Below are 11,100 nucleotides of genomic sequence, written 5' to 3'. Positions count from 1 at the left end.
GACACATAAAAGACTCGTGTGCGTGTGGCATTCAACCTACCTCAATAGTCGGTCTCTCACATTAAGTTTCCATAATAGAACTGCACTAAATAAGATGTGGACAACTGGGGTGATACGTATTGAATGATTGTATTCCAAAACATTTATATAGGAAAACGAAATGTATAGAATTTTCCTTTTATTGGGAATGGCTTTTATAAGCTCATAGAGGAGGAGTCATCACTCAGTTGTACTGTACAGCAATCTCATTTCATGAAAACTGAAATGTGTACGGTATACAATTATCTATATGTATAGTAAATACTCATTAAAGTTACAATACGCCTCACACACTATAAATAAGAACACGATCTGATATAGCTCAATTCTGCCCCCGTGTGGATATAACTATTGTTGTTCTGGGGATGCTCACTAAGATTCATTCAGTTAGGTGGAGAAATCAGGCGGTGTATAACAATGTATTACTCTTTATATCATAACCTTCATCCCCATTTACATTGCTTAACACTGTACATCAAAGTTGTTCTTCATAACATAACATAAAATAACATTGTATTCTGACACATAAATCACATAACAGACACAGGATAAAGTGTATATTATTTAATTTGATTTAATATCACAAAACAATATCTATAATCAAATACAAAGATATAGCATTTCCTATAACATAATAACATTTCAAGTTATTGCATTGAGCACTCAGTAACACTTAAGTATCATGTAAGGTTAAGAAGCAGATTGTCCCATTAGTTGCATAGTCCAGACAAGTGCAGTGTACTGCCTACACCTGGTGTTGAATGCAGTCTATCACTCTCACACACACACACACACACGCACGCGCACACACGCACGCACGCACACACACACGCACACACACACACACACACACACACACACACACACACACACACACACACACACACACACACACACACACACACACACACTTCTTTCACATACGGTCTGCACGAATAAACAACTACTAAACACTCTTCATCTTCATCCACAAAGGCCCTGGAGAAAGTGACGATAATCACTCGCTCCGATGTCAAATAAAAAAACTATTATTCTTAAAAAAACTTTTAGTGTACTGATACTGATAAAGCACAGGTTCAAAACACTGTAACATGGGGGGAATGTCTCAGTCACAGAGTTACCAGGATGTGGAAGGAGGAGAAGATGCATCAAAATGTAGAAACAGGTATGAGGTGGATTCTCTGTTTAGAGGAAACCCCCTGTTTCCCCCTTTCAGTATCTGTGTAACTGTCTGAGGATCGTTGTGATGTAGTGGTTAACCTCAGTGACATCTTCTGGAGCTGTATGTTCAGCTCAGACATACAGGAAACAACTGACCACAGTTTCATTGCTGAAACAGTTCCATTTAGTGAGTAACATCAAAAACCTCAGTGTTTTTTTGGACATGGCACTCAAAGTTAGCCCAGCATAAAGCTAGAATCCATAAATATTATTTAAAGCATTCTTCAACACATACTAGGATACTAGTAAATATTTTATAATCACAGCCAGTCCGTATCCATATCCATCTATATGTCTAGTGATAACTCAGTCCTGGTCCTGGAGAACCACAGTACCATAGGTTTTTGTTCCAACTCGTACTAGCACACCCAAGTCTAATCGAGCTAATTATGGTTTTGAATATCAGTTGATCAGTTAAATCAGGTGTGATAGCACTAGGCTGAGACAAAGGCCTAGGAACAGAAATAGGAATTGTGTTGGATGTAGCATTTAGCTTTAGGGAATGTTTAACGCTAGGAAACATTTCTGTCTGGCTGTCTGTATGTATATCACATAACATATACATTTTTAATGTCTAAATCAACCTCAGAGTATGCCAGCCAAAGGGTACAAGACAGACTCCCAACCAACTCCATCAGGGTCCGTATTCATAAAGCATCTCAGAGTGTGAGTGCTGATCAGGTCCCTCCTGTCCATATAATCGTATTCATTATAAGTACCGTAATCTAAAAAGGCAAAACTGATCCTAGGTCAGACACTTCATGAATACAGACCCAAGTGAATGAGTGCATGTCCAGAGATGAATCACCCTGCCACTCTATTCAAAGGAGGTTTCAGGGTTAGCATTTAGTTCCCAAAAAAAGACTACGGTCAAACTTTGGGGTGAGAGAGCCCTGGTTTGACTGTGGCTAAGGCTTGGAATCTCTTGGAATGTCCTAGAATCTGTTGAAATGTTGGGTTAAGAGTGGGAGAGTGCAGAGAGCCCTGCATTAACGGGGGGGGGGGGGGGGGGTTAGATTGATAGGCATCCATGCTTATGACAGTGGTAGGGTCTGGGGTAACAGGCAGCTTCGCTTAGAGAGTAGCTATGGTCTGGGTAACGGGGGTTCAGTCTTTAACACAGAGCTGCAGGGACATGGGTCAGGTGAAAGGTCACAGGTCACGGCACTAACTTCCCCTCACTGCATGGAGCAGGACGGGGCTTCGGCGCAACAGCAGACTGAGGAGCCCATGGCTTTAGGGGGAATGAGGTCCAGGTCCTCATCATCTGGGATCTCATCCAGCCGGTATCCATCTTGTAACAGCTGTCTGCTTAAGTCAGGGTGTACCTGGAGAAACAGGTCAGGGATGGATTGATGGGAATCCAAAGGCTGTGTGGATGCATGGTAGGTACTGTGTAGTAAACACAAATAGCTTGAAGTGTAATGGGAAGCTGGTGTTGGTGAGATTGTGGGTTGGCTAACACAAATGATAATTCCACGATAGCCAAATGCAGGGGTGCAAACTGGTGATGGCCCAAAAAGGTGACAAATATTTTTTGGGCCTGAAAACGTCTAACCTTAGAGGGACCTTAGAGGGATAACGCTGGCACTAATGGTGCTAAATGGATATCGCTAGCACTAACGGTGGTCTAACAATGATGCGAGTGTAAGGAGCGGCAGCCCTGACCTTAACACCTACATAATTACCTCGAAAACAGTTTACCGTGACTGTGTTCTCCACGTTTTCTGGAATTACACCTAGCTGTCTGAAGCTAAAAGTGATTTCAACAGGAGCAGAGTTTAGCAGACAGGAAGATTAGTTAGCTTGCGCATCACGTGACTTGGATCCCAAAATATATTTTTGGCAGATATTCACGATTCACATGGATGACCTATTTTGAGGTAAAAACTGCAAATTTTGCAGAAAGGTGACAAGTTTGCACCCCTGCAAATGCTACTTTTAGGAACCTGCACACTGGCCATTTCACAGAGCACCTCTGACTTCATAGAGGTACGATGAGTGAATCTTGGTAGCAATATGATCTGAGTAGAATCAATGAAGGCTAGTGTAGGTAGAAATTCAAATCACCTCGAACAGCTCCATGTGATGCCATTCCTCATTTCACTCCATGCATTACAATGAACCCTACCTCCACCAGCCTCCACTGATCACAATATTACACTGGGCTCACTCACCTCAGCTGAAGAGTATCCTGACGAGTACTGTTCGACATCTAGCTCATCATCACTGCAGGGACAAGACACAAGAGAGTCATTACTCAAATTCTTGTTCTTCCTTGACAAATGTAGGGCTCCACTAGAGCGCCTACAGCTCTCTCTCCCAGTGAGGGAGGCACAGCACCTGTTCAATCACGTGTTTTTGTCATTGTTATTTTCGTTTTTTAATTTTTATTCTACTACTCTGGCTTTTGTCAGGCTTGGGCTAATACAACATCTGATGACGGATTAGAGCTGAGCTCTGGTCTCCTCTCTCATCAGGTCGGCCCTATTTCGTTGTTTGGCACCTGTACTGTAGCAATGACAATAAAGTCCATTCATTCATTCATTCATTCATTCACTTACATTTTTACATTTACATTTTTGGCATCAGACGCCTTATTCCAAAGCGACTTACAATCAATACATTTGACTAAGCAAGTGAATCATCAATCCACCAGTCGTAGCAGGAAGAGTAATCCAGCTCAGGCCCGGGGCCATTGGCAGTCTCTGTGATAGAAGGAAAAACCTTCTTCTATCACCTTCTTCTAAACCTAGAACTTTATTTTATTTTATAGACACTGGAGAAACAGAGAAACAGTACAAGGGGGGCAATAGAAGTTTTAGGGGACGCAGTAAAGGGGAACAGAGGGTGTCTTCAAACTCTCGGCTCTACAGGGGTCTTCTTATCAACAAGATAGAGTCAGTATTGCCTCACCTGTCCGACTCCAGTGCTACCAGGGTAGAGTCTTCAGCGTGCTGGCTCAGCGCGGCATAGCCCTTGTTGAACTTCACGCTTCTGGAGGAGAAACCAGAAAAACTTGATTGGCTACTGCTCGACTTATTATCTAATCCCATTCCATCAGAGATGCCTCCCCCTCATCCCCCCTCTTTCTTCCCTCTCACCTCTTTGTTCCTGGCTTGGGCTGTTGCATCACTGGAACCCCGGAATTAAAGCCTTTCTTCTTGAGTGCTTTCCTGGCCATCTCCCTGTGCTTTTCTATGAATTGCATCACATGTGGCACAGCAACACTCAGTGTAAACAACACCTTTTTGCAACAATTCAATACAAACAGGTATAGTTAGATACTTTTCATGGAGCTCTAGCCATGTGCTCTCTAGGCATTCATTGTGTCACACCACTTTATGGGGGGCATGTTCCCCAAGTCAACTAGCACACTAAGATGCACAGGAACCAATGGTCAGACATGAAATTGCATGAAATCATGTGGCTATCTGACATATGAAACGCTTAGGTGTTGTGAAATCTGTCTGGAGACCGCAATGTATGCAGTCGACCTGGAACATGCCCATTCTGTGCCATATAAAACATGCACCTACGCAGTTTCAGGTGAATGGCTGGAGCTTTAGACATGATGTAAGGTCCTCTCTTCTCCACGGGTCTGGGGATACCCCCATCAGCAACCTTAGGTCTGGTGCTGCTGCCAGGACCCTGGTGTGAAAACCCAGAAGAAGAAGAAGAAGAGAGCACAGTCTGTCACACTCCCAGATTAGCCTAGTCACTTGAACTGTGTCACTCACTATATTGACCTGGCAATCCTCCTATTCCATGTACCAGTACTAGCTAGCTAGCTCCTGTAGAAATTCAATACTGCTTTATCTTGTTAGCCAGCTAACATAGTCAACAATTCATGGCAAACCTTATTATTTCATTTGCTAATAGATAGTTAGCCAACCAAAACAACATAGGATAACAGCAAGATTAGAGCCTGGCTGTCATTTAAAAACAGCTGTCAGGGGAAATGATTTGACTGTTGATGTTGTTGTTGTTGTTGTTGTTGTTGTTGTTGTGGGCTAACATCTTGACAGTTAGCAAGTTAACCAGCTAGCCAACTTAGCTACGAACCGCTAACACTTGGGACTCCTCCGGCAGGGCAGCGAGGAGAGAAGCCCTCTCTTGTTCCTCCATAATGTCGTTCATGTTGTCATTTGTCACGCGTTACGCCATAGTATGTTAGGCATGTTGACTCTTTCTGTTCTCAAAACAATCCACATAGCAAAGACAAACACGTCCTGTTACACTTGTGTCAGCCCGCAGCCAGCTGGCCCTACCCACAACGTCACTTCCCTTTCCTGTATGACAGTTGCTTTGGGTGAGTTCGTACATTCGCTCCGGAAATCCGATCAGCACTCATGGAATGCCTCTCGTCCAATCAAATGACTGGGTCGCTCTATGATGTTGAACCCAGTGTGCGCTCCGGCGCTCTCAGAGCAGGTTTACGAACGCAACCCCTTGTTTGATGACTTCACATGCGCTCTCTTCTTTCCGTCCTTCCTTATTAACACGTATGTAGGTGATTGAATGGCCCTGTTTGTGTTTGTTACACTACTTTTGTATTGTAACAGTGTAAATATTCACTGATCTGACATGACTTGATAGATGGAAAAATAATGCAATGAAAAAACACTATTATTAATTACTTCAAGAAAGAGAGAGAATGTTTTTTTTGGAACAGGGCCATATGGGCTCCCAGTCAGTGGCCACTTAACCAACTATCTTAACTGTCCCTATCTAATTCTGTGTCTGATCTGTGAATTATTAAGGAAGGATGAATTAAGGATGCAATGCCATGTGACTGTTATGATGGATGGATGATTATGTTATGGTTTGATCCTTAAGTCCATCTTACTTAACAACTCTGTTGAGCCACTGGCTTACCACATGAGGTTCATGCAGTTTTGTAGTGCAATCTATCAAAGCACATACCTAATCATAGTTTGAGTATGAGTGCAACACACAGGTTTAAGTGTTATGCATATAAATGTGTTACTTTGTCAATAGACCACAAGGAAAAATAATCCAGCATGGATTGGATGAAACTATTCATCTAACCAGTCATACCTGAAATGTAACATTGATAACATTGCAAGAATGGGTTGTTTACATATTCTGCAAGTTTAGACAGCGGTTAGTGTAAAGGTTTGCTGAAAACAAACAAACAGATGAATGACTCAGTTTCATGAGATATTACTTTCTTTATTAGGTCCATAATTTTATACACAACTGGACAACATGGCTTCAAACAACATCATACACACTGGGACAGGGCAGAGACTCGAGGAGCAGTGATTCATCTCTTGATGACCTGAGGAGAGATAGAGGAAAGATCTAATTAAATCACAAGTACCCATTGGTAAAATTGTTCAGACCACTGACATTTTCCACAAAACTTAACATAACATAAGATTAAGTAAGTAAGTAAGTAAGTAAAATGTATTTGTATAGCACCTATCTCAGACCAGGGGGTCACAAAGTGCTTTACATATAGAGAACATAATAAAGAAGAACATAATAAAATATAATAAAAGAGCGAAAGTCATAGCAGGTTAAAATAGGCAAACAAGTGAAAATAAGAACAAGTAACAGACAACAGGTGTACAACAATATCAACAGGACACTGAAAGACAGGCCTTTGAATGAGGCCATTAAATAAAAACATATCTGCGCATCACAAACATAATGATTTGAAACTAGGCAAAAAGCGTTTCCAGTGCATAACTGTGTTGTACATTCCACGTGTAAACACTCACCCAGCAGGGATGTCTATAGCTTGTCCATGCCCAGCTGCTCAGGGGTGGAGATGCCCAGCTCTGCCAGAGTGGGCTCCAGCTCTTGAAGCAGGTAAGGGTAGATTTCTTTGTGTGGCCCTGATTTATCCTGACAAAAGAAAAAGGATGCTGTATTAAGTCTGCCACTGGGAATATTATATAGGTAAACACACAAACAGCTTTAGAAAACATGACTACGAATGGAAAAATCAAGGGCCAGGTCGTTATACATGTCTAAGATGAGAAAACATTTCTCCAATGCATACCACAAATATCTGTATGGAAACACTGCTTGGTCCGCAAGGAAATTAGAAACCAAATTATGGAAATTGAGCGCGCTACAAACCTTCAGGCTATTCTGTAAATGTTCAAAAAAATGTTTTTTGCTGAGAGCAAAGGATTAGAATGCCTGCTAATTAAGAGGTGCTCAACCGCTATTCTTTAAAGACTTTTAGGTGTGTGAGGATTAAAACTGGCTTCCATCAAAAAAAATGTTTTTAACACATCTTAAACAAGTGTGGTGCTTTCAAAGCTGCCAGACAGTTGGTGTTGCATTATTAGGATTTGACTTTAAATGGAAGTCATTTAAATAATCTCTTTGGCCAAGTCATCTTACAAGTGGCACATTTACCATGTGGGACAACTAGCAATGGTATCTACTGAGCGATTCGTCTTTACAGGAAGAGTTCTAATTAACCCAATGTTGTTAAATAAATAGGTGCGGTCATTACAGTGTACCTACCTATGTAACAGCCTGAACCCAAATCATCACACCCAATCAATCACCCAATGACCAAATCATCACATCCCAACACAAACTTGTATGAATTCATTGGTAGTTAGAGGGACAGACATATGACCCACCTTGACTGCCTCTAGGATGCGGATGGCGCTGGCTAAGTCATTCAACCTCCGACAGGCACGGAGCGCCGAGTCCAGGATCTTGGGTTCAGGGACCAGGTCGTAGCCAATCAGTGTGTTCATGCCTTCAAGAGAAGATGTAAAGAGCTGGAAAGTCAGTCATTACACTCCTAATCAGTTGCAAGTCATGAGAGTCAATGATGGCAATGTTATTCCTCTGATATGACATATTAATAACAACTCCCTCATAGATGAGATAAAATGTGACAGCAGCTGGTGAAACCGGGAACAAGTCACCAACCAATCAAAATGTTCTGACTTTTATTCAGAAAAATGAAAATAAAATGTCAACATTGTTGAAAATCAATGACACACTCACTAGTCAAGCCAAAACAATGCAATTGATTTGTTGGGGCAATCCCCACTACTACCTACTTAACTATAACACTGCTTTACATTGTTAGCAGGCTCACAAAACAAGCTGTGTTAGTTGACTAGCGAGTGTGTCATTGATTTTCAACAACACTGAAATGTATTTAAATTTTTCTGAATAAAAGTCTGAACATTAAATCGGCCGCGACTTGTTCCCGGTTTCAACAGCTACTGTCACAAATCATTCATGGAGTTTATGGAATGATATTCAGTGAGACAGCAGTGCTTTAGTAGAACTAAAGTTACTGATTAATGAATACAGACTAAGATGGTCTATACAAGTATGGTCAAAAACATTTTGATGAGGGTAGAAAAAAAAGGATTGTTTAGGTAACATGGGCACAGTTGTATTCCTCAATATAGTTTCACATGTCACCTTTCTTCAGCTCCCAGGCATCAATATCTGGCTTGCTGAAATAAGTGACCCAGCGGGCATCAAACTCCTCATCTGACTCCACCGTGGCATGGGAGTAGCATCGTGAGGCTAAGGGGGCTGCAAACAAACCAGAAATAGTGAGAAGTAATTAAGAAATCATTTGAGGTCTTGACACACACACACACACACACACACACACACACGCGCACACACACACACACACACACACACACACACACACACACACACACACACACACACACACACACACACAATTCAATTGCCACTTGACATTGGCAGACCAGGATGAGATACCTGGAAACTACTCAATCATTTGCGTTATCCCGTTCGCAGCACAGTCAGTGGTCTATTTACAGCTCTCTAGCTTCTAGCTAAAGGGGTCACTTGAGGACAGGAGGTCAACGACAATATGACTACTGTATAATTCAACAGCGCGTAAATATAGATCAACACATTAAAAAAACAAGGTACAGTCAGTCAGTATAACAAACTTCAGGTAAGTAACAAGTTGTTACAGTACACCGACGTGACCGCAAGGGGTGACAAAGAGGTGCGCATTTCTGTCCACTGACATCCTGGAACCAGCTCCCTCCTGGGTCATCACAAGGACACTCGGTCAAGTCGCCAAGCTGCCTGATCCTGACAGCTGCTCGATGTCCAGTCAGTGAGGTGACTTAACAATTCATAGATATGGTCTCAATAGTGTACAGATTACAGAAGCACCCGAAATTCAATGTAGCGCCATACATGCAAGTCAATGTCACCCTGACAACACAAACGAACCTCATCAGCTAGCTAACTTAGCTAGCCAGCCAGCTAAAACGCTATGATAAACTAACTAATATTACCCCCCGATATTGTCCATATCGATATGCCTTTAGTATGCTGAATCCTCACAGACACCTAGCGTTGTGTGCATGACGACAGGTCAAGTGTTGCGAAATGAAGATGGACAAAACAGCTAGCTACCGTTAAGTTAACCCGGTGCCTGTTCGCTATGGATAGCAAGTTAGCAAGCGAGATAGCCCAGCTGTTCTCTCCATGCATGTATCAGAAGATGTTACAGTAGACCTCGACGTTCATCTTACCGACGTAACAAGGTCGTTGCCGTGCTAAACTCCGTAGTCCAGAGGTGGACAGGCGAACCACAGCGTTGAACATGGTGCCGGTGGACCGGTGTGAGGATCAGTGGCTAACGCTCTCAGCCTGCTAAAGCCAGAGGTTCAGAGAGGGACATGGAAGAGGAAGAAGTCGCTGCGCATGCGCAGAAACACGCCGACGCGGGGAGCTACGTGCTTGGCAACCGAGCTGGTAGCTACGCACACCTACCTTTATCAATGGTACACTCACATAATAGGCACACACAACCATATGTATAAATATGTAAGTATAGATATGATATCTATGGGCACAACCCTGTTCTCGATAACAATTCTTTGTAAAAGACAGACACCATAATATGAATGAATGAACGGCCTTTATTGTCATTAATACAGTACAGGTACCATACAACGAAATTTAGGAGGGGGGGGCTCCCCTGGTGCTTGGAAAAAGACTAAAGACAAGAGGGCCAAAGGTAAAATAAAAAAGGGAAAAGAGCTGGTTTACATAAATAAAGGCTATGTACACTATCTACTATACTATACTACTATACAATAAAACACTGTGCTGTACTCTATGCTATGCTATAAATATCCTAACTTTTCCTATCTCTGAGCCTTATGTACACAAGGGTTGTCATATTGCGCATAGTATTGTTGCACATTCATTTAAAGTGTCGCAGTTTGCAGGTTTGAAATGTTCACAGTTGTATTTCAATATTGCACTTATGTTTACAATCTAGTAGCTGCCATCTGAAGTTGTCTAGATTGTCCAGGGCCTAGAACCTAGGTCTTTGCTGTGTTCAGGGCCTGAATGGCCCTAGGGTAGAAGCTGAGCTTCAGTCTATCTGTCCGTGCGGACATGGTCCTGATGTATGGTCCTAATATATCTGGCTATGCTGGCATCCACTACTACTATACAGCCAGTGGTGGAAATGGAGTTGGGAGTGAACTTGATGGTGCTATTTAATTTCGGAATGAAACTTGTCTCTGGACCCACCGAGGTTCCCCTAATGGATTAATTACATTTTCACCACTGATTACGGCCAAATGCAGTCACACAGACCATAGAGCAGCGGTCGGCAATAGGCGGCCCGTGGGCCATTGCTGGCCCATCACCAATAATATTTGGCCCAGCAGATTTTTTTTTACAATATCGGACCGACATTCCCACATATAGCGGCTATACTGTCCGAATAGAGAATCTACCACCACCTAAAGAATGCTTATTGGACTTTTATTCTAAATTATTATGTTGAGAATGAATGACACAGGGACAGAC

At 42.3% G+C, this 11,100-nt stretch overlaps 2 protein-coding genes across 2 annotated transcripts; both read right to left on the bottom strand.

Annotated features, from left to right (window-relative positions):
• Positions 1-590: 590 nt before the first annotated feature.
• Positions 591-5,516, bottom strand: fam219b (family with sequence similarity 219 member B). Its single transcript, XM_080539866.1, has 6 exons — positions 5,326-5,516; positions 4,800-4,911; positions 4,365-4,458; positions 4,177-4,257; positions 3,438-3,489; positions 591-2,588 (listed from the first exon to the last, which is right to left on the bottom strand). The coding sequence occupies exons 1-6, from the start codon at positions 5,398-5,400 to the stop codon at positions 2,439-2,441; spliced, it is 564 nt and encodes a 187-aa protein (XP_080395992.1). The 5' UTR covers positions 5,401-5,516; the 3' UTR covers positions 591-2,438.
• A 920-nt stretch (positions 5,517-6,436) lies between these two features.
• On the bottom strand, positions 6,437-9,945 carry cox5ab (cytochrome c oxidase subunit 5Ab). The gene is made up of 5 exons (XM_080539261.1): positions 9,807-9,945; positions 8,698-8,814; positions 7,893-8,014; positions 7,011-7,137; positions 6,437-6,565 (listed from the first exon to the last, which is right to left on the bottom strand). Exons 1-4 carry the CDS (start codon positions 9,877-9,879, stop codon positions 7,024-7,026), a joined length of 426 nt encoding a protein of 141 aa, XP_080395387.1. The 5' UTR covers positions 9,880-9,945; the 3' UTR covers positions 6,437-6,565; positions 7,011-7,023.
• Between the last annotated feature and the right edge of the window lie 1,155 nt (positions 9,946-11,100).

The sequence above is a fragment of the Nansenia antarctica genome (genome assembly GCF_963989245.1).
Source record: "Nansenia antarctica genome assembly, chromosome: 9".
In the NCBI taxonomy this organism is placed as follows: domain Eukaryota; kingdom Metazoa; phylum Chordata; class Actinopteri; order Argentiniformes; family Microstomatidae; genus Nansenia; species Nansenia antarctica.
Note: the sequence above shows the minus strand (reverse complement) of the source record. Positions and strands in the feature narration are given on the sequence as shown.

Bases quoted from the DNA above. Each gene is read 5' to 3' on its own strand.
- fam219b (XM_080539866.1), bottom strand. From the start codon at position 5,400: ATGAACGACATTATGGAGGAACAAGAGAGGGCTTCTCTCCTCGCTGCC. The intron at 3,490-4,176 runs GTGAGGCAATAC...TTGTCCCTGCAG, and splicing joins GTAGCACTGGAGTCGGACAG to TGATGATGAGCTAGATGTCG. The intron at 2,589-3,437 runs GTGAGTGAGCCC...CTGTTTCTCCAG, and splicing joins CAGGATACTCTTCAGCTGAG to GTACACCCTGACTTAAGCAG.
- cox5ab (XM_080539261.1), bottom strand. From the start codon at position 9,879: ATGTTCAACGCTGTGGTTCGCCTGTCCACCTCTGGACTACGGAGTTTA. The intron at 8,815-9,806 runs GTAAGATGAACG...GTTTGTTTGCAG, and splicing joins GCAACGACCTTGTTACGTCG to CCCCCTTAGCCTCACGATGC. The intron at 8,015-8,697 runs GTGACATGTGAA...CTTCTCTTGAAG, and splicing joins TGCCTGGGAGCTGAAGAAAG to GCATGAACACACTGATTGGC.